Source organism: Narcine bancroftii, chromosome 1, assembly GCF_036971445.1.
Source record: "Narcine bancroftii isolate sNarBan1 chromosome 1, sNarBan1.hap1, whole genome shotgun sequence".
Classification (NCBI taxonomy): Eukaryota; Metazoa; Chordata; class Chondrichthyes; order Torpediniformes; family Narcinidae; genus Narcine; species Narcine bancroftii.
In genome coordinates this window covers 441,932,622-441,956,372 of record NC_091469.1, presented here as the reverse complement: position 1 = coordinate 441,956,372, position 23,751 = coordinate 441,932,622, and the positions used below count along the sequence as shown (strand labels likewise).

General features: G+C 38.7%; 1 protein-coding gene across 1 annotated transcript in view; it reads right to left on the bottom strand.

Moving 5' to 3' along the window:
* Positions 1 to 23,751, bottom strand: part of cul2 (cullin 2) — a 129,945-nt gene that overhangs the window by 65,921 nt on the left and 40,273 nt on the right. Inside the window, exons 6-10 of the mRNA XM_069914428.1 lie at positions 13,064 to 13,146; positions 7,905 to 8,001; positions 6,040 to 6,150; positions 5,778 to 5,940; positions 5,146 to 5,270 (exon numbers count right to left, since the gene is read on the bottom strand). Coding sequence (XP_069770529.1) covers positions 5,146 to 5,270; positions 5,778 to 5,940; positions 6,040 to 6,150; positions 7,905 to 8,001; positions 13,064 to 13,146 — 579 coding nt within the window. The remainder of the gene's footprint in view (positions 1 to 5,145; positions 5,271 to 5,777; positions 5,941 to 6,039; positions 6,151 to 7,904; positions 8,002 to 13,063; positions 13,147 to 23,751) is intronic.

Below are 23,751 nucleotides of genomic sequence, written 5' to 3'. Positions count from 1 at the left end.
AAAGAGGTATAAGAGTGAATAGAGACAATGTGCATACGTGAATGTATCTGTACTTAGAGGAAAATATAGATAGTATAGACAAGAATTAATAAGGGAAGGTAATGGAATAGAGAGAATAAGGAGGGAATTAAAAGAGTGACCTTTGTGACATATGAAAAGTGAAATCTTTTCTGGGGGGGGCGGGGTGGGGGGAAATAGCGGTCACTGCAAAATCAGTTGACGCTTGCGAGTGGATTCGCAAATCCAAATGGAGAGGGGAGATGTGGTTGTCCGACAAGGGATAAAGGACAACTCAGGAGGGGAAGGGGAGATTGGGGATAAATAAGATAGAAATAGGAGAATAAGGAAAATGTTGGATGTTGTAGGAATGTTGTCTTATAAAGAGTTGAAAATAAGAAAACAGAAATGGAAAAGGAGGAAAGGTAATGATGGAAAAACGGAAAGAGAAGATAAACAAAATATAAAAGGGCTACGCTGAACTATATGACTTTAAATATTAATGGAATACATAACCAAATTAAAAGGAAGAAACTACTAAATTTAAATGAATAAATGGATTCCATTAGAAAAAATAACATATAGGTTAAGAAATAATATTGAAATATTCGAACAAGTATGGGAGCCTTACATTAAATACAATAGCGAAAACCTACCGGGGACAAACATTACCTAAGTTGATGGAAGGAGAAGGAAAGAAAAGAATGGACTCAGTAGAATTTCTGGTGTATTTTTGTTGAATGACAACATTGTCTGACTGGCTTAATGCAACCTAGATTGTATACCTAAAATGGATGAGAGGGGGGGTGGGGGGGTGGCTTGGGAGGAGGGAGGGGGGGGAGAAAAAGTCACTGTATATGTGTGAAAAAGAAATAGTGTATATCATGGCTAATGTGATTTATGGTGTGAAAAATAAAAAATTAAAAAAAAAAAACAAACAAACAAAAAATAAATGTTTTATAGAATTCTATCGGGAGTCTGTCCTCTCCCGGCGTTTTATTGTTCGGTAGTTTTTTTTAATATATCCTGTATTTCCTCTATTTCAAATGATTTTATTAATTTGTTTTGCTCCTCTTCTTGCAATTTCGGTGGCTCAATTTTAGCTAGAAACTCATCTATTTTGTCTTCTTTCCCTTCGTTCTCAGTTCGATATAATTGCTCGTAGAATTCCTTGAAGTTTTCATTGATATCCGTTGGGTTATATGAAATTTGTTTGTCCTTTTATATCCTCTTGTTTTTAATGCATATAAAATGCCTGAGGATGTTCTTATATCCAGCTCGCCAAGACTCCGTTTTGGCCTCCATGCCACACTTGAACTTTTCCTGCAACTTCATATTCTTCCATGGCCTGACTGACTAGTTTTTTGAACCTAACACATGCTTCCAGAATAGAATGATTTCAGGGCTGATGGAATTAGATGGGAACAGCTGTGATTTGCTTCCAATGATGGAAGGATTGAGAATCAGAAGATGTAGAATGAAGATGAGTAAAAAAACCAAAAGTGATATGAGGACCATCTTGTTTAAAAAAATACAGCACTGTATGGTTTGGAATGTTGGAATGCACAAGCAGGAGAGATGGTAGAGGTTGATTTAATGTTAACATTCCAAAGGAAGCTAAATGGATCACAAAGACTCCATTTGCATGACGATACAGAGAGCAAGAGGGAAAGGAGTGTTGGATTGTTCAAAAGAGTTGTTCAACTTTAAAAAAAATCTCCATCCCTTGTTCTGAAATCATGCCTCAGTCCAGAATCCCCAGAAGAGGAACATCCTCTCAGCACCTATCTGTTCAAAACCCTTCAAGATCTTAATAACTTTTGATTCAATTAACTCCATTGGATTAAATAGCTTGAGGTCCTTTCAGGTGGCCTGAACACCCCAGTGTAAAGCCACATAATCTCCACCCTTGCAACTAAAGACATACTTACCTGAATGCATCAGAAGTGCCTCTGAGGCGCCGACACCAACCCTCCTCAGGGAGGAAAAATCAGTGGAGTGCCAGGCTCCGCCGAGGCACCTGAATGTGCAGCCGCTATAAGCGGCTGCCTGGGGGCGGGCTGATGACTCTATCAGCAGGCTACCCAACTTCCCTTTGCCTGACAGTCCCTCTCCCCGCTACCTGACTGACCCGGCCCCACTGGGAAGGGGTGGCTGATGGGGGATGTCGGGGCAGGAGCAGCTGGAGGGGCAGGGGATGTCGGAAAAGGCGGCCGGCGGGAGATGTCGGTGCAGGGGCGGCCAGTGTGGGCTGTCACAGCCCGGCTGGCTGCTCCTGCACTGGGGCCGCTCTCTGCGGGTCAAAATGCAGCAAAGCAATGACGGTCTTCCCTACCCATAATCCCCCCACGCAGCTGGAGCTGTTGTGGGAAACACAAAGCAGTTCCATCGGCATGGGAGATTACGGGTAGGGAAGACGGCCATCGCTATGCCGCACATTTATGACGGGTGGCGCTGCGACACCAGTCACCCCGCCTCCATCAGATCTGGAGGCGCTACGAGGCACCTCTGGATATGAATAGGCCCTTTCAGGTGGAACAGGTAATGTTGCAAGCAGCCTTTTAGGGCTGACACCTGAAAAATGAATCCACAAGATTCGCTCCTGCTGCCGCCCTCAAGGCGGAGGGTCCATCTGAAAGGGCCTATTATCTGCTCTCTGAACAAAACATTAATCCCAAGTATCAAATGAGTGAATATTATTTTTTTTAATTTAAAATATAGACACACAGCACAGCAACAAGCCCTTCCGGTCTAAGTGACTGTGCCCCACAAATACACCAATTTATCTACAAACCTCATAAGCTTTTGAAGGGTGGGAGGAAACCAGAACACAGAGGCAAACCTGTGTTTGGAGAGAATATATGAACTCTGTGCAGACAGTGCCAGATTAGAATCTGGGACGATGACGCTGTAATATCATGGCACTAACCACTATGCTATCCCTGCTACCCAATCTTGCAATTTTTACTGAACGTTTTGATCATATAGTGAAGTCTGATTAGTGTTAGGTGGCAGGTAACATGATGGAGACCTCACCAATACTGCAAGGAATTGGAATCCTTCTTCTCATTGGCATCCTTTAGCACTTGGCTCCAATATACTGCCCATTATTCTGGAGATGATTTTTAAAAAAACCATTAAATGTTTGCACCATCTATGAGCACTACAATTAGTTCCTCAATGCCTTTATTTTGATAACTGATAAAGATGGCAAAGAGCAATGATACCAGACAAAACCACCTCCACTATCAGAGTTTTACAGCATGGAAGCAGGCCTTTTGATCCAACTTGTCAATGCTGACCAAGTGGCTACACTCATCCCATTTGCTTCAATTTGACCCACATCCCTCTGAACTTTTCCTATCCAAACCCGTCTAAATGTCTTTTAAATATTTTGATGGTACCTGGCTCTACCTCTGCCTCTGGCAGCCTGGTCCATATACCCACCACTCTGTGTGTGGAAAAACCGGCTCCACAGGTTCCTTTTAAATCATTCCTCTATCACTTTAAACCTCTAGTTTTAGATTTCCCTACCCTGCAGAAAAAAGAAAAGGACTATTTAACTTGTCTATGACCCTTATACAGTGCCCCAAACTAATGTTCTTCATGGAGAAAACTTGGAGAAAACCTTTCTATCCTCACCTTTTAATTCAAACCACCAGTCCCATGAACATTCTTATTAATCTTTCTTGCAATTTTTCAGCTTAATGACCACAACTGTGCACAAACACCAAGTACGGTCTCAGTCTTGTCTTGTCACATGACATCACATCTCCTGAACTGAATGTCATGACCAATGAAAGTAAACATGGCTTCTTCACTGCTCTGTCCATCTCTGTTGCTACTTTCATGGAACCATGTATCTGTATCCCTGAGTCTTTCTGTTCTACAACACTCTTCGGGTCATAACATTCACTGTGCAGGTCCTGCCCTTGTTGAAAATACCAAAGTCCATCACCTCATACTTGTCAGAGTTAAATTCCATCTGCCATTCTGCCTTCCCAGCTCATCTTGATCCTGATGTAATTTGAGACAACCTTCTTCGCTGTCCACTGTACCACTAATTTTGGTGTCACCCATAAACTTCTGAACCATGCAAACTATACAGTCATCAAGGTCATTAATTGAGATGAGAAACAACATCAGACCTAATACCAATCACCATGTTAAAATATGCATTTCAACAACTTTAAACTGTACTAATGCAGCAAGTTTGTGAAACAAATTATTTCAGGTTTCTTAAAAGTTCATTGGCTAGGTTTTCATCCTTAATGAAATTCATGAATTCTTCAAAAAATTCCAACATCCCTTGAGACAACACCTCATTTGTGGTGTTTCAGACCTCAACATCACCACATCACTATCAAATGAATTTTAAAGCAAACTTTGTTTTCACCTCGTCTTTACATAGTTACTTTGAGGTCTCCAGCAAAGGTCAAATTGTTTTACTGTCAACACACGACTTATAAAGGACAGCTGATATTTATTTGATAATCAAGGCACTTATTTTGTCATACAGCAAACTTTTGCAACTATCAGGAATGATGAGTTTGGTTGGAGAATGAATATTGGGAAGGACATAAATTCTCTTCAAGAATAAAACTCCGATAAGAATTTTACTTCACAAATGGACGACAGCTTAAAATGTACACTCAGTTCATGCTCCATTCCTCGAACGAGTTTGGATAAAGAACTTTTGGTATGAATTTCTTTTCATATCATCATTCAGTCTTATTCTGATTTAAGATCTATTTTCAAGACATTTTAACTTTTCCAAAAGTCATCAAATTTTTAAAAAAAAAGTAAAACTTGGATGGAGCTGCTTTATTTTTTTGACTGACATATCAAAAGCCAATGGAAAAAATGTCAAAGTGAATATGGCAGCAGGAGATTATTATACAGTATTATTTTTGAGCTGAGGGTTTTTTTCCATTCAAGAGACATGTTTTAACAGAAAAGAAAAAATTTCACCCAAGAAAAATAAACAATCTCATTCATAATTACAACAATCATTTGTATAAACTGTGAATGCCAGAGAAATTTCTGTAACAGACTTATCACCAACAGTAATGACTCTGAACAGGAAACAAATAATGTACAAAATACATTTCCACAATGAAAAATGAGGAATCTTTTCAAAATACTCACATTTTCCTGAGAGAGGTTACTAATGGATCTAAGGCCCTCATCATGAATATGATTCTGAAGCTCTTGGATCATGTGAGGTAAACCATTTGAAACTGCACGAAGCAAAGTGTAGATATTTGCCATATCTGCTTCAGGATAAAAAAAGTGGAGATGGGTAGGAAAAAGAATAAGTACATTTTAACTGATAAATACAAGAGAAACAGTCCAATAAGAGGAGCACAACGGTTTGGCATTATATCATCAATACATTTCCAGAACTAATCCCATGCATAGTTTTAAGTTTTAGAGAACAACTTCATTAAGTACACTAAGATAACATCTTGAGAGAATTTTTAAGTTATAGTGTTGGGATTTGATGGAAACAATTCTTGGAGATACAATGGTAAAGTCAGGGGTAGAATAAAATGAGAAGAGAATGAAGCTTGCATTAACAAAATAATGTGTCATTATCACAATTACTTGTACAATCATTTATGACTATCAGCAGAGAAGAAATGAATTCAATAAGGTACATGCAGACCTACTAGGCTCTTTAGAAGGGAAAGAACACATCCCCAATCCCTTCCCATTCAGTACAGATGAATGACAGAATAAATTGGCAGTCAAGTAACCAAAGAAATGTTGTTATTCACCTTCTCGCCTTTCTTGCTTGATGATATTCTGGCATTCACCATGTAGAAACTGCAGATGGTCCGCTACCATTCGTTGCTGGCATTCATGAATCACTTTGGCATATGAGCTAGGATGCAAGTACTTCCGACATCGAACTTCTTCATCTTTCAATCTTGCTAAAACCTGTACTTACATTAGTGCATTGAACATTCTAATCTTTGAGTTAAAGTACAAATTACATTATTAAAAGCTGATTAAAATTATCATAACTTTGTTACATACTTTTTCCATATACTGTGAACAGTTTGACTCCTGAAGTAAATTTGAAGCTTCTTGTTTGTAATACTCTCCTGTTTCCAGTAGAAATGGCCCTTCGAAGAGATCCTGATAAAACTGATATTGGAATGAAAAATGTTAAGTAAGGAAATTGCTAAGTTACAGACTTTAATTACCTACATAAAAATGTGAAACAATGTCATACAATTGTTACTTTTGACAACTGTTTACACATCATTTTAGTAACACTGGAAACTAAGCTTTTAATATTTAATCATAATAATATTAGTCTGTATACAATTGCGTTTTGCTTGCAGTTCCACATGATAGGTGGCTATGTTTCAGGAATCCCGCAGAAATTCTTATGTCACAAACTTACTGGCAACGCAACTTGATAGGACAAGAGCAGATCTCTTAAATTTGCCTGAAATTCTACTGGAGGTAGTCTGCAAGGCCAAAGATTTGAATGGAGACTGCTAGATTGCAGGGATGATAAGAAAGAACATATCATGTTTTGCTTAACATTCCTGATGATTCAGAAGTGGTTTACCATTTTTGATTGATTTTTCAGGGAAAAATTAATTTTAAAGAATTATTTTCTTTTTATGTCATAGGCATTGAGAAACATTGATAAGGTTGACAGATGGAGGCAAGGCTCCATCATATGTGGCAGGGCTTGTCCTGGCCATATCACGTATCATTGATGTAATTGGAGGCCCAGCCACTTGGCTCTTGAACAATTCAGGCCAACAAGATTAGTCTTCCAGGTTAGAGGCATGTTGGTAGGCTCTGGGTAAATGTAGGTAACAAAAACAGGTAAGGGGCTATTAATTCATACTTATACCAGTTTAATAGCCAATTATATTTTTGATGTAGCGATTATCTCAGAAGAAAAGAAACTTTTCTCAGGATTTCAGCAAGGGACCATATTTTAAATTGATTAATGCACACTCCAAAAAGCAATAGCAATTGATCCAACTGTGGGACTTGATTTGATGTAGAATATTCATACAAGGTCTATGTCCAGAGTTCTATATTAATTAGTCTTTAAGAAAACACAAACTTTCAGAAGCACGAGTGGGAAAATTATAGAAAGAAATAACGATTAATTGTTTAGAGTCAGCATCAAGATATATTAAAAAGTTAAGTTCAAAGAGTTGGAGAGTGTAGAAAAATTGCTCTTTTTTGAGCAGAGATCACTTGGTTGGATATTGCATTTTACATGATCATCCATAATTAATACCACGTTCACTGATACTGAATTAATAGTTATATTAATTTCAAGGTTGAATATTTGCAGGGGTGGCCTGTAAATATTTGAGATCTGAGGCTATACTTAGCAACTGTTCCTAACAATACCAATGTACAAACTACACACAAGCCAATCTTTTAATTTCACTGACAAGTAAAATTAAATAAGAACTTCAGGTTAAAGGACGGCATGGATTAAGAAACAATATTAATCTTACTGTGCCTGCTGGAGAAAATTGTAAAGTTAATTAAATCTGGACACAAACGATGACCATGAAATCACAGGATTGGGAATAAATAAACTCTTGTCCCAAATGTCTTTCAGGTAAGGAATTTGTCTGACAAATCTAGCCCATATGTGATTATAAACCTATATCAACATGATTAACTGCCCTCTGAAATTACTGTTGAACAACAATGGGAGCAGAATAAAATCTGGCCTCATCAGTAACATCCATTTCACTAAAATTTTTTTTTAAAAATTGTCCACTTAAATATATATACAGTTGTCCCCAAAAATCTCCTCTTCTATAAATCATGTGCTTTCAAGGCATACCTTGCTTCCCCAGAAATTCACATTCATTTCAAAATTGGTATCAATAATTTTGGAATTTGCTTACCTTAAGGGGAAACTTTTTCTTGTACTGTTCAACATGAACAAAGGAGTTGATAACCCCATGGATTACTTTTTGATTTAGATTTTCTCCACAACGGTCACTGTAACAAGAGGTTGATATAAGACATATTTTCAGTTTCGATCTTTGACCTTATTTTCAAACTAAGGCACAACAAGGTTTCATCTTTAATGTTAAGAGCAAACTCAGATACACTTCCTTCTCAAAAAGTAACCATTTTATCACACAAAGTTAGACACTCAACTCATCTCCATACTTATACCTCAGCAACCTAGGCAAACACTTCAAGGATATTAAAAAGTATGACAATGTGTATACCTCCTTTTTTCAGATAAAACATAAAGCTAAGGACCAATCTATATTTTCACACTGTCCATTAAAAATTCCCTTGGAAGTGAAAGAGCTGTAGTTTCTGACATTTCTTCCTCCACTAATACCATTATTTCACAGAATGTTTACAGCACAGGAAATGGTTAATTGACCCACTGAGATCATTTTGACTATATTTAGTAGCAATCCAGCTATTCCCATTCACCAGCCAACAAATCTTCTCATCTTGCCCCCAATGTAACGGTAGTTTGAATCTGCCTCCATTAATTTAATTGTACATTCCAAACAACAATCTGGTGTATGGACATACCACTTTTGGTTCTTTCCCAACTAGTTTCATCTCTCTCCCAAGTGCTGATCCTTCCATCAATTGGAAAGCTTCTCTGTTCTGTCAACAACTTTCATGATTTTAAATAACACTCTCATTTTTTTCTCAATACTGTTCCAATAAAGCACAGTGTAAATTGGAGGAAAAGCATGTCATCATCCGTTAGGGAACTTTCCAGCCTTCAAGAGTTGATATCAAATTAAATAATTTCAGTAACTTATTTTCTACGCATCAGTACTGATGAGTTCTGTTGCGTTATCTGTCAAATTTACTGACTCAGCTTTTCTCGATGTATCGATTTCTATACTATCTAATCTGCTGAGTATTTTCGTCAGTTCTTACCTGCATTTCTTTGATATAACCTTGTTTGTTTTCTCCCCCATTAAACTATCAACCAAATGGCTTTATCAATATTTTATCACTATGGCAAACTTCACTCAACTCTATCAGATATTCCTCAGGCCCTATCCATCTATCCTTCATTCATTCTTCAACATAACTCATTTGCTTTCTCACTTTCCCAGTTCTGGTGAAGAGTCTTCAATTTGTAACTGTAACTTGATTTCTCTTGCCACAGAGACTCCATAACTTGTTGACTTTTTCTAGCATCTTGTATTGAATATTTCCACATGCATTTTTTTAAATTTTAATTCTTCTCTAAATGTACCAGAAGATTAGCACCCTTTTTCAAGTCTGTTACTGTCCTCATGATTAAGCAGGTCTTCCAATTTTGTGTCAACTCAAAAAAAAAAGAAAATTTATATTCATGTTCAAAATGTTTTGCTGTGTTAATTTACTGAAAAGATATTGCACTTCATTGTCCAAGTGACACAATTGGACATTATAAAAATATAAATAGCTCCATTTAGCCTTATCACAAACATTTCCAATCACAGGGAGATTAAGGTTTGATTTCACATTAAGGTTTGATGAATTTTTTGCCTCAACCCCACCCCTCTGCAACACATTAATTCAGTGCATTTGATCTTTCAGTTTCCATATGAATTTGGTTCTGGCTTACATTGGTTTCATTTCAGCAAACAAATTCCAAATAGTCATTCATAAAGTAAGTTCAGATGTACACATTGCTAAACAATAGTATGAATTATTAGATAACTCATCCTACCCCTCTTCCCAATCAGCTTCTTTGACTATTTCAGGATATTGTGGAACAAAGGAGTAACACCAGAATATTCTCCCTAGCTAGAGTGGTGAATGTGGGCTTAATTTTTTAAGAAAAAAAATTTAAGAAAAATTTGGATGAATACATGCATGGGAGGGGTACAGAGGGATATGGTCCAGATGTTGGTCATTGGGGACTAGGTAAAATGATAGTTCAGCACAGACTAAATGGGCCAAAGGGCCTGTTTCTGTGGTGCAGTGTTCTATGGTTTCATGGTTTCTAACAACTAAATACATAAAAATGTGTTCAAGACAGTTTTATTTTATTTTCAATAACATCAGAAATATTCAAATAGGAACTTCAACATTAATTCCAAGTCTTGTTCCACATCAATTAACTTCCAGATCATTACAAGGATCAAAGATTTTTATGGGACAGGAGATGAACATTTGACCTATTTGGGTATCTGACAATCCAATGTGATGAATATTGATTTTTATAATTTCATGTAATTGACACACCCAGAAATCTCTTTCCAATCACATTTTTCTGTTGCTTTTCTTCTCCCATTGTTTATCTCTGCCTTCCTCATCCATCTGCCCATCACGTTCCATCTATAACCTAACAGCCCTTCATCCCACTCTATCTGGCTCCATCTGCCTCTCATTCCCTCTCCAATTGGTTCTACTTATCACCTACCAAACACGCCACCCTCCAGTGTATTGGCCATCTTTCCTCTTTATGCAATCCTGATGCATAGTCTTGACCTGAACCATCTCCCTTGTAACTTTTGTGCAGTCATAAATCTATGTTGCTGATCTCTGAAACAACTGCTACTGGGTATCACCTCTTTTTATTTTTCTGGCTACTTCAGACATCATGTTGTTCATTTTCCATTAAAAAAAACCAATTTCAGCTTCACTCTGAAATCCAAATGCTTGTAGATCTTTTCCTATTTTTCTCAGCCTGCCCACAAAACTATATTTCTTTCAAATTGGCAAAATCATTTATAATTTGACAAATTTATTCACCAGCTTCTTCCACTGCCTCTGCATAGGAATCTTTCAGACACTATTATAATTCCACGATAATTTGCAACCCCCTACTAAAAAAAAGCAGCACAACTCCAGTGTCTAAATTTCATTACTATACCCCTCACATAGTTTCCACATAAATGGGAGAATGCCAAGCTCTATGTCTCCTGCAGTACCCTTGGATTCTGCTGAACAATGTCAAAAGGTGTTGATCAGATTAAACTTCCTCCACCAATAACAAGAAGCTCCATACTTTGGTTCTTATCTCCTTCTTAATTACTATCTGTCCAATCCTGGCAATGTCCAATTTTCATCGTGACCTTCAAACTCCTGGTTCTGACCATGATCAATTTATTTCCTGAAGCATACATTAACAACTTTGCTTCTTATCAACCCTAATCCAGCATTCTCCTTGCAACCTGAACTAATTCAAAGGTCTTCTGTCCACCCTTGTTCTACATCAAATACCACTTAATGACATTTAGTGAGTATCAGTGACTCCCAATATCAAAAGTATTGATAAAACCACAATGCTTTGGAGCATTTCAGTCCACAATTCCCCCCCTCCCCCCCCCCACCATCTCTGCCGTTTATCCACTCTATCTCCTCAGACAGCTTAACGTCCTTCTTATATTACGAAGTATCTCATCTTGAATGGAATACCCAAATTCCTCAGATCTCATTCCTTATACCACCTCTAATGGTTCCACTAAAATTTTCAATTGCCATTCTCCTTTCTCTCCTACTCCTATTGGTCATATTCTTTTTACCACAAATGAAATCTAAACACTAGTCATTGACTTTGGGTAAACCAATACAACCACAGATCAGGCATCACAGGTCTACCGTGCAATTAAGTTTTCCTCCATTACACACATCATTAAATCAGAGAACAATAAGCTTCACCTCCAATTGAGAGACTGGAAGACATCATACCAGTATTGAATTGTCAACAGTGTCATCTAGTGGATGAAATTTTCAACCAAGATCTTATTTACAACCTCAGATGGTTGGTTACCAAAGATCTTCAGAGACTTGACTGGGAAAGCACAGATCTCCACTATATTGCTCAACACTTGCCCCTCGGCCAACAAAATAGATGGATTTTCTAGTTATTTTCTCATTGCTGTTTTCAGGAAGTTAGCCTGTTCTAGCGGCCATATCTGAAATAATTACATTTTATTCTTTATTAAAGTTCTCATAAAGTATGTAGCACTTTTGGAGAGATAGAGGTGAAGAAAAATATTATGAATTTAAGTTGGTGAGCGTGCCCTAGTTTAATCTGAGGACAATTCTTTTTCCACTTGTGTAAAACTTTACATCAAGCAGAAAATTTTATTTCTTTGCTGCAAACTCAAAAAATAAACCTGGCATTGTCCCATCTTTCTCTTATCACATCTTTAAATCTAGTAGAATTAGGCAAGCTCTGTCTCACTTCACTAGCAAGCTTTGAGACAGTGGTTGGGAATTATTGGGGAAAAAAATTGAGGCATACAATTAATGTTGGACAAATCAAAGATATTCAACATGACTTTGTTAGAAGTACATCCTGACTGACCAATATGAATTAATTTTTCAAATGATCACAAAGTGCATCAATCATGGCTTCAGTTAGGCCTTTGACAAGGTACCACATGCTGGAAATGTCCAATAGGTTAAACAGGCATCCAAGTAAAATTGGTAAATTGAATCCAAATTTGGCAGGGCATGGATTCAAACAGGGGTTAGACATATACAGTAAATGATAGAACACAAAGGAATGAGGAAAGATGATATCAGCTGGACTTGTTTTCCAAGGAACAAAGAAGTCTGAGAGGTGATATGATAAAATTTATAAGATAATAAGAAGGTAGATAATCAAAATTTTTTTCTGCATGGTTGGCATTATCAAAAACCGGAAGGCAAAGTTTTAAAGTGAGAAGCAGAATATTTAAAGAGGAACATTTCTATTCAAGAGGTTGGCTGGAATCTCGGGCACACTTCCTGATGAGCTATTAAAACAGTGACCTTCACAACATTAGAGTAGCATCCAGATCAGCATTGGGATATTAATAATGAGTACTCAGTGGTTGGCTTGGAGATGGTGAGCCTTGAAACTTGTTTCTATGCTGCAGGATTACCGTTGCACAATTCTCTATTCTGCCACTGATACGGCAAAATAAATTCAGAATTGAATATTTGGTATAGCTTCTGCACCAATGTACATAGGGTATGGCCTTGTCGTCATATTACAAAGATCATAAAATCAGAGAATTGGGTTTGAAATTAAAAAATAATTTAGCAGATCACTCAAATTCAAGATAAAAGTTTCACGAAAACAAACACTTACTTTTTTATTTCACGAAGAAGCATTCGGATGAGGATGGTTTGTAATGGCTCAATCATCAGTTTCTTCCACATATCAAGAGCTAGCTGTAAATTTAGAAATAGAGGAAAAAAAGAATTATGTCCATGTCCAAACAGGCAGGAACCAAACAAACAAAGAGAAAACTGGGGGGGGGGGGGGGGAGGAGAGAGCAATTACACTAAAAGCAACATGTTAATGTACAGACTGATCCTTGGGGGATTTTTTATTTTCAGTTTCATCATCTGATTAACTTTCTGAGAACAGTTCCATTGTGCATAGGACTTACAATTGGGTTGCTTGAACAACAATGCATCATCAGACAGAATTACTGAGAAAAGTGTGACATGTGATCCAGAAAGTATGCAGCATCTACCAAGCCACCAAGAACCATGGTCCGAATAAAATACATGAACATAGAAACATCGAAGATAGGAGCAGGAGTAGGTCATTCGACCCTTCGAGCCTGCTCCACCATTCAACGAGATCGTGGCTGATCTTAAAGCTCAGTACCCCGTCCCCGCCTTCTCTCCGTAACCTTTAATACCCTTATACTGAAGAAATACATCTAATTCCCTCTTAAATATATTTAATGAACCTGCCTCTACTGCCCTCTGTGGCAATGAATTCCACAGATTCACCACCCTCTGGGTAAAGAAATTCCTCCTCATCTTGGTCCTAAATGGTTTGCCTATTATCCTCAAACCAAGGCCCCGGGTTCTGGATTTTCCCATCATTGGAAACATCCCATCTGCATCCATTCTGTCCAGTCCTGCCAGAATTTTATATGTCTCTATGAGATCCCCTCTCAATCTTCTAAACTCCAGCGAGTACAATCCCAAATTGCGGAATCTTTCCTCATAAGTCGTTCCTGCCATTCCAGGTATCAGCCTGGTGAATCGCCTTTGCACTCCCTCCATTGCAAGAACATCCTTCCTTAGATAAGGTGACCAAAACTGCACACAATACTCCAGGTGTGGTCTCACCAAGGCCAAGTACAGCTGCAGTAAGGTATCCTTGTTCCTATACTCAAACCCTCTTGATATGAAGGCCAACATACCATTTGCTTTTTTAACTTCCTGCTGTACCTGCATGCTCGCCTTCAGAGACTGATGTACAAGTACCCCTAGGTCTCTCTGCACTTCCCCATCTCTTAATCTATTGCCATTCAAATAGTAATCTGCCCTCTGGTTTGTATTACCAAAGTGGATAACCTCACATTTATCCACATTGTAGTGCATTTGCCATGTATCTGCCCAGTCCCTCAATTTATCCAAATCACACTGGAGCTTCCTGACCCCCTCTTCCGTGCACATAACCCCTCCTAGCTTAGTGTCATCTGCAAATTTGGAGATATTACATCCAATCCCCTCATCCAGATCCTTAATGTAAATTGTGAACAGCTGGGGTCCCAGTACAGATCCCTGTGGCACCCCACTGGTCACCGCCTGCCACTCAGAAAATGAGTCATTTATCCCAACTCTCTGTCTTCTACCTGCCAGCCAGTTCTCAATCCATATCAATACTTTGCCCCCAATCCCATGAGCCTTGATTTTGGAAGCCAGTCGTTTATGCAGGACCTTATTGAAGGCCTTTTGGAAGTCCAGGTACACCTCATCCACTGGCTCTCCCCCATCTATTTTACCTGTCACCATATCAAAGAATTCCAATAGATTTGTCAAGCACGAATTACCTTTTGTAAATCCATGTTGACTCCGTCCGATCCCTTCTCTGCTAGTCATATGCTCCGCTATTACATCCTTAATAATGGATTCCATCATTTTGCCCACTACTGATGTAAGGCTCACCGGCCGATAATTCCCCGCTTTTTCTCTACCCTCCTTTTTAAATAGTGGGGTAACATTAGCTACTCTCCAATCCATGGGTACTGATCCTGAGTCTATCGAGTTCTGGAAAATAATTCTTAAAGCATCTGCTATCTGAATGGCCACTTCCTTGAGTACCCTAGGATGTAGATTATCAGGCCCTTGGGATTTATCTGCCTTCAATCCCATCAATTTCCCCAAGACCATGTCCATAGAGATACTGATTGTGATCGCTCCTACCCAAAGGGCCTCGCGCAACAAGATTGATGATTAGCCCCTTATCATTGCATAATACCCAATCTAAAATGGCCTGCTCCCGAGTTGATTCCTCGACATATTGGTCTAGATAACCGTCCCGTAAACATTCAAGGAATTCCTCCTCCTCAGTATTTTTACCAATTTGACTAGTCCAATCTATAGGAAAATTAAAGTCTCCCATGATGACAGCTGTTCCCTTATTGCACGCTTTTCTAATTTCTCTTTTAATGCCTTCCCTCACCTCTACACTACTATTTGGAGGCCTATATACCACCCCCACTAACGTTTTCCGCCCCTTGCTATTCCTCAGTTCTACCCATCTTCTGAGTCAATATCCTTCCTGTCAATCGTGTCAGTCCCTTCTCTCACCATCAATACTACCCCACCCCCTTTTCTTTCTTGCCAATCCCTCCTAAATATCGTAAGCACTGCTGCCAATCAGAACACTGCAGTTATTTCCCAAGTATGAGCTTAACCAGTGCTGGTACCAAAATCCTATCACTCAGTCTGATGATGAGGTGGTGGAAGAGGAAGACATGGAGTGGGAGAGACTGGCATCATTAACAGTTTGTCAGGATATAGTACTTTCAGCATGCTTCTCAAAAGCAGAGGTCTCAGGTAAATAAACTCATCAAACTGGGTTTAAAAAGGAGCAATATCCAAGGCCTGAATCAATTTAGTAATAGTGTAAAAAACTGGGCAAACTTGTACTCTGAAGCAACATGGCGCTCGAGTTAACGCCAGGCAGTAGTATGGTTTCTGTAGTGGTTAGAACAATGCTACTGCAGTGCCATAAACCCAGGTACAAAACTTGTGTTGTCTTTCTATGTGTTTTCTCTGGGTGTCTGGCTTCCTCCCATCCTCCAAAAACATACAGGGTTTGTTGGTTAATCATGTATTTAGGTGGAAAGGGCCAGTTACTTGTGCTGTATCTCCAAATTAACATCTCGGCTGAAAATGCCTTTTCCACCATCATCTGTTGAACAATTTTTAAAGGCAATGTTTATTGCATTATCAAAACAAAGGTGAGAAATCAGACTGCTCAAACTACAGGGGAATCACGCTGCTCTCCATTGCAGGCAAAATCTTCGCTAGAATTCTCCTAAATAGAATAATACCCTATGTCGCCGAAAATGTTCTCACAGAATCACAGTGCGGCTTTCGCGCAAACAGAGGAACTACTGACATGGTCTTTGCCCTCAGACAGCTCCAAGAAAAGTGCAGAGAACAAAACAAAGGACTCTACATCACCTTTGTTGACCTCACCAAAGCCTTTGACACCGTGAACAGGAAAGGGCTTTGGCAAATACTAGAGCGCCTCGGATGCCCCCCAAAGTTCCTCAACATGGTTATCCAACTGCACGAAAACCAACAAGGGCGGGTCAGATACAGCAATGAGCTCTCTGAACCCTTCTCCATTAACAATGGCGTGAAGCAAGGCTGCGTTTTCGCACCAACCCTCTTTTCAATCTTCTTCAGCATGATGCTGAACCAAGCCATGAAAGACCTCAACAATGAAGACGCTGTTTACATCCGGTACCGCATGGATGGCAGTCTCTTCAATCTGAGGCGCCTGCAAGCTCACACCAAGACACAAGAGAAACTTGTCCGTGAACTACTCTTTGCAGACGATGCCGCTTTAGTTGCCCATTCAGAGCCAGCTCTTCAGCGCTTGATGTCCTGTTTTGCGGAAACTGCCAAAATGTTTGGCCTGGAAGTCAGCCTGAAGAAAACTGAGGTCCTCCATCAGCCAGCTCCCCACCATGACTACCAGCCCCCCCACATCTCCATCGGGCACACAAAACTCAAAACAGTCAACCAGTTTACCTATCTCGGCTGCACCATTTCATCAGATGCAAGGATCGACAACGAGATAGACAACAGATTCGCCAAGGCATATAGCGCCTTTGGAAGACTACACAAAAGAGTTTGGAAAAACAACCAACTGAAAAACCTCACAAAGATAAGCGTATACAGAGCCGTTGTCATACCCACACTCCTGTTCGGCTCCGAATCATGGGTCCTCTACCGGCATCACCTACGGCTCCTAGAACGCTTCCACCAGCGTTGTCTCTGCTCCATCCTCAACATTCATTGGAGCGACTTCATCCCTAACATCGAAATACTTGAGATGGCAGAGGCCGACAGCATCGAATCCACGCTGCTGAAGATCAAACTGCGCTGGGTAGGTCACGTCTCCAGAATGGAGGACCATCGCCTTCCCAAGATCGTGTTATATGGCGAGCTCTCCACTGGCCATCATGTCAGAGGTGCACCAAAGAAGAAGTACAAGGACTGCCTAAAGAAATCTCTTGGTGCCTGCCACACCAGTGGGCTGATATCGCCTCAAACCGTGCATCTTGGCGCCTCACAGTTCGGTGGGCAGCAACCTCCTTTGAAGAAGACCACAGAGCCCTCCTCACTGACAAAAGACAAAGGAGGAAAAACCCAACACCCAACCCCAACCAACCAATTTTCCCCTGCAACCGCGGCAACCGTGTCTGCCTGTCCCGCATTGGACTTGTCAACTACAAACGAGCCTGCAGCTGACGTGGACATTTACCCCTCCATAAATCTTCGTCCGCGAAGCCAAGCCAAAGAAAATGAGAGCATAGTACAAGCCCTTCAGCCACTATGTTGTGCTTGCCTATAGAAACCTATGCAACAAACTAAACTGTCCCTACCTTACACGCGTAGCTTTTTTTTCTTGTATCCATGTGCCTGTCCAAGAATCCTCTAAATGTCCCAACAGTACCAGCCTCTACTACCACCCTGACAATGCATTCCAAGTGCCCATTACTCTCTGTGTAAAAAAACTTACCCTTGAAGTCTCCCCTAAACTTTCCTATCCTCATCTTAAATAAAAGTTCTCTGAAAAAAAGGTGCTTACTACCCATCCTATCAATGCCTCTCATGATCTTGTAGACCTCTGTTAAGTCACCTCTCATCCTTCTTCATTCCCAATAAGAAAAGCTGCAGCTCTGTTAACTTTGTCTCATAAGACAAGCTTTCCAATCCAGGCCACATCCTGGTAAATCTCCTCTGCACCCTCTCCAGAGATTCCACATCCTTCTTGTAATGAGGAGACAAGAACTGAACACAATATTCCAAGTATGGTATAACCAGAGCTTTATCGAGGTGGAATATTACTATTGAACTCAATCCCCTGACTAATGAAGGCCAACATACCATAAGCCTTCTTAACTATCCTATCAACCTGTATGGCAACCTTGAGAGAGCTATGGATTTGGACCCCAATGTCCTTCTGTTTTTCCATTCTGTTAAGGTCCATCCTTTAACCTTGTACTCTGCCTTCAAGTTTTTAAAAAAAACTTTAAACCCAAAAACTAGTACTGATAAGATCAGTACTAATTCCCTCTACAGTGCGGGAAGTGGCCTTTGCTACAAAGTAGCACGTGGCTATGGAAGGAGAAAGCAAAACGTTTGCCTCCCCTGGACAGAATATAGTTTGCTTTTATCAAACAGTTCATTTAAAAGTATGATAAGCTTCTTCGAGATCTTTATTCACTTGATTATCAATCTCCATCATCTCTTGCTGTTCTGTCATGTGTTGTTCAATTTTTCCTTTCTCAAATCAACCTGTCAAATTTTGCTGAGAAGTCTGGGTCTGGGCATCCATACGTTGATTTTGCTTAAGATTTGGAAGAGAATTTGCAATCTCCAAAGCTTCATCTTCATCTGTAAAGAAAAGTGATTGATTTTCTCCAGAAAACACTTTAAGTATGGCTGGGTATCAAAAGGAGAATTTATACACCTTTTTCCAAAGAACAGATTTTGCAGGATTAAATTCCTTTCTTCTTTTCACAATTGACATACTTAAATCCACATTAAAAAAAAAATACCTTGTTATTTGCCACCACCAATGGACCTTGATGATTTCAAGCATTTTGAATCGCCTATCTTAATATCATTTCTTTATCTAGATAATGCAAACTCTAAAAAAGAGTCTGGCGCTTGACCTGGAAATGCTTTTTTTTCTATTAGTTCTATGTGCTCTATCCAGCTCAAGCCCATTTAGAAAGTTTTTAGGACCCAGAATTTCTGGAATCCAGTTTTGAAAAAATTGCACTGGATTAGGCCCTTCAAAATCTTGACGTTATTCCTGTGACTATGATTTTCCAATACATCAATGTTCTGTAAAAGATCTTTCCTTTGAACATCCCAAGCCATAAAAGAATCTTCCTGTTTATTAACTGTATCTTCACATTGTTCTACTTCATAACGATAATCTTGAATATCATCTTCAATTTCCTGAACTTGTATTTTCACTTAATCAACAACTTCAGTATATGTTGCCATTTATTTTTTAATACTTTTCATTTTATTTTTGAAATTGTGCTTAGACAATAACTGCATTTGTTGAATAAAAATAGAATTTTGCTGTTGAACTTCCAAACCTTGAATTTCAGCTTCAGGATACTTAAAGCGCATTGCTTGAATCCCTTGGATTAATTGGGCTTCTTTTTCAAATTCTTCTCCTCGTCCCTCCAATTCTTCTGTCTGTGTCTTGTTCATCTTTTTGTCCCTCCGAATCGCTTGAAGAACGAGCTGATTCAATACCCATTTGAATCAATGGATGTAAATGAGTTAGTAAACCAGCAACTTGGTTGATCCTGCTGTTCCCCATAGGGAAACAGGCTGTTTGATTGTAGGCAGGCATGAACCTTTGCGCATGCGCAGTTGTTCCTGCCATGTCTGGAGTTCGATAGTCTTCTGGATTGCAACGCTATCTTCACCGGCTCCCCAGAGAGATGGTGCTGGAGTCATGTTAATTCTTGCCATCATAGCATGAGTGACTCTAGGAGGGAGAGAAACTTGAGCCCGAGGATCCATCATCAAGGTAGGCCCAATTTCTTCAGCAATTTCTTTAGCAGTTGTTCTCTTTGTAGCCACTGTATGTCTATTGATAGACATAAAGCTCTTAAATTTAAGAAAAATTTAAATATTTTATTTTTAAATCGGGTTTTAATTAATTATGCCGGGAGAGGCTTATTTCCACTTCTCCAATCTATGCCATCATGTCACGTCCACTCCGCCTTCAAGTTTGACTTCCCAAATGTATCACTTCACACTTATCCGGATTGAACTTCATCTGCCACTTTTCTGCCCAAGTCTACATCCTGTCTTTCCACTGTTAAACCTACAACTTTCTACACTATCTACACCTCCAATCTTCATGTCATCTGCAAACTTACTGTCTCATCCTCTACTTCTTTGTCCAGCAAACTTATAAACATCATAAAGATCAGATATCGCAGAACTGATTCCCATGGAACTCCACAAGCCACTGACCACCCAGCAGAATACTACTACACTCTGCTTTCTGCAGACAAGCCAAGATTCTATTGATCCCATGCCTCATAACTTTCAGAATAAATCTACCATGGAAGACCATGTCAAATTCCTTATTAAAATGCATATACACCACATCTACTGCTCTACCCTCATCAATTATTTTGTTACTTCCTCATTCATGAGGTATAACCTATTATTCACAAAGCTGTGCTGACTATTCCTGAGAAGACTATATTTCTCTAAATGCTCATAAATCCTGTCCTTAACCGGGGGTACATCTTGTCCAGTCTCTTTTTTTTGAAAACTTTATTTATAATTTAAAAAAAATACATACAAAACAAACAACTTACTAAAAAAAACTCTACCCTTACTACCGCCTCCCACCCCACCCCCTACATCCCTCCCCCTATGTTGGAGCAAAATACATATTTCAGGTCGTTATCGGTTGTTGTGAGTGTGCCAACCCTTTACGTCTTTTTTTAAAAAAAGACCATATATCCAAACCCATACATTTCAAATATGGAGTCCACATTTTAACAAAAATAAGGTAATTATTTTGTAAATTGTAAGTTATCCTCTCTAAAGAAAGACATGATTTTTAGTTCACTGTGCCATCTATGTATATTCAATTCAACATCATTCTTCCACGTTACAGCAATACATTTTCTAGCTACAGCTAACCCCAGACGTATAAATGCAATTTGGAATTTATCCAATCGTAAACCAGTTGTTTATGCAGTAGTATAACCCAATATACAGAATAACAGATCAAGTTGTAGTTCAATCTTGAACAAATCTTCCAAAAACTTAATTTTTTCCCAAAAAGGTTTAACTTTTTCACATGTCCACACTAAATGTAAGAAAGTACCTGTCTGATTTCCACAACTAAAACAGAAATCTGAAGAACTGAAACCATATTTTTTTTCAACTTCTCAGGAGTCAAGTACAACTGATGTAAAAAGTTATAATTGACTAAACTATATCTCACATTAATTAATTTCGTAACACTGTCTACAAACATGTTCATCCATTCCTCCTGAGATAACATAATAGATAAATCCTTCTCCCATTTATCCTTCATTTTATATAAGTCAACCTTAACCATTTACTCTTGTAACAAAGCATACATTTCAGAAATGAACCCTTTCTTCCCATTATCAACAAGTAATATCTCAAATTTAGTTTGTCCAGGTAAAACCAGATTCCATCCAAAATTTTCTGTCAATAATGCCCAAACTTGATAATAAGCAAATAAAGAGCTCTGAGTCTAGTAAAAGAAAGAAACAGTCCTCCACCAAATTAATACCTTTCAATTCCCAAGCTTTCAAGTAGGGGTTATTAAATGAAAAAGGAATTACTTTATTCTGATATAATGGTGTCTTAGCTGAGATTTTACCTTTAGTTCCTATGATTTGATCCCTTTTGTACCAGGTCTCCATTAAATCTCACATTATCGGCAATTTATACTTTTGTAGAAAATAGGGATTCCATTTATCTATAAATCGATGTACATTGTGTTCAAAAATCTGAGCCAGTTCAACGTTAGCCCATATTGGAGGTTGGTCAGTATCAAACATCCTATTAATAAATTTTAATTGCACTGCTTCATAATAATTCTGAAAATTTGCTATTTGAAATCCACCCAACTCATACCTCCATGCCAACTTCTGTAAAGAAACTCTCGATAATTTACTTTTTATTAAAAAAACAATCGTACCGCTGTATTTAATTCCTTAAAAATTTTTTTTGGTATAGAGCAAGGAATAGGTTGAAAAAGATATTGAAATCGAAGGAATATACTCATTTTAATGCAATTTACTCTCCCTATCAAAGTTAGAGGTAAATCCTTCCATCTGTTCAAATCAAACTTCATCTTATTTAATAAAGGTACATAATTTAATTTATATAAATTTTGATAATCTCTATCCACCGTTACACCTAAATATTTTATTTTATTAGACCACCTAAACTTTGTAAGCTGTTTACAATCTGAATAATCTTCATCTGATATTGGTAATATCTCACTCTTATCCCAATTAACTTTATAACCAGACATTTCTCCATATTGATTCAACAAATTTTGAAGTTGCCACAAAGAATTTCTAGGATGTGTTAAATATAGCATCATCTGCAAACCAATTAATTTTATATTCTTCCTCACCAACTTTAATTCCCTTAATGTCAACATTCTGTCTAATTACCTAACCAATGCAAATAAAGCCGGTGACAGTGGGCAGCCCTGTCTAGTTGATCTAGACAAATTAAATGCAGATGACACCTGTCCATTTGTTACCACCCGAGCAGAAAGATTTTTGTATAAAGCCTTCACCCAACCTGTAAAGAGTGGTCCAAATTTAAATCTTTCTAACACTTTAAATAAAAAATTCCATTCAACACGATCAAAAGCCTTTTCCGCATCTAGCACTACTATCATTGGTTGGTTGAGTAGTTGTCTTGATGCATTAATTATTGTAATCAGTTTAGTAATATTGTTGGCTGAATAGTACTAATGTTTTCAAGAAGCTTGCTTTATACTGACCTCACGTTGATCATGGTCCATCTCTCTGGTGAATACTGAAGTAAAATATTCATTTATGAAATCCACTACTTCCAGGCATGTTGCCTCCTTTATCCTTAAGCAGCTCTACTTTCACTCTTGTCATCCTTCTGCTCGTCATGCATACAGAGAACTAAAAGACCTCATCTAAGCCTCCCTGCTTCCTCAACCTTACCTGCTCCTCCACCGACCTTTCCAAGTTTGCATACTTGGCCACAAAGCCATAATCTAAATCGATGAAATACAATACAAAAATAAGTGGACCCAATACCAACCTCTGTGGAACACCATAGCAACTGGCAGCCAATCAGAATACTATCCCTGCATTCCCACTCTGCTTCCTGCCAATTAGCCAATACTCTAACCACTTGTATGTTTCCTGTTATACAATGGGCTCTTAACTTGTTTAATAGCCTCAAATGCAATACTTTTTCAAAGGCCTCTGAAAATCAAAATTCACAACATTCACTGCATCTCCTTTATCTCGCCTGCTTATCACTTCTTCAAAGAATTCCAATAGTTCTGTCAATAGATTTTCCCTTTGGGAAACTATATTTGCTTTGGTCTATCTTGTCATGCGCCTCCAAGTACTTTGGGCCTCATCCTTGATAATTGGCTCCAACATCTTCCCAACCAGTAATGCGAGATGAACCAGTCTATTATTTCCTTTCTGCCTTCAGGTTTTCATTAATCCTATCTTTGGTCTTCTTGTGCCC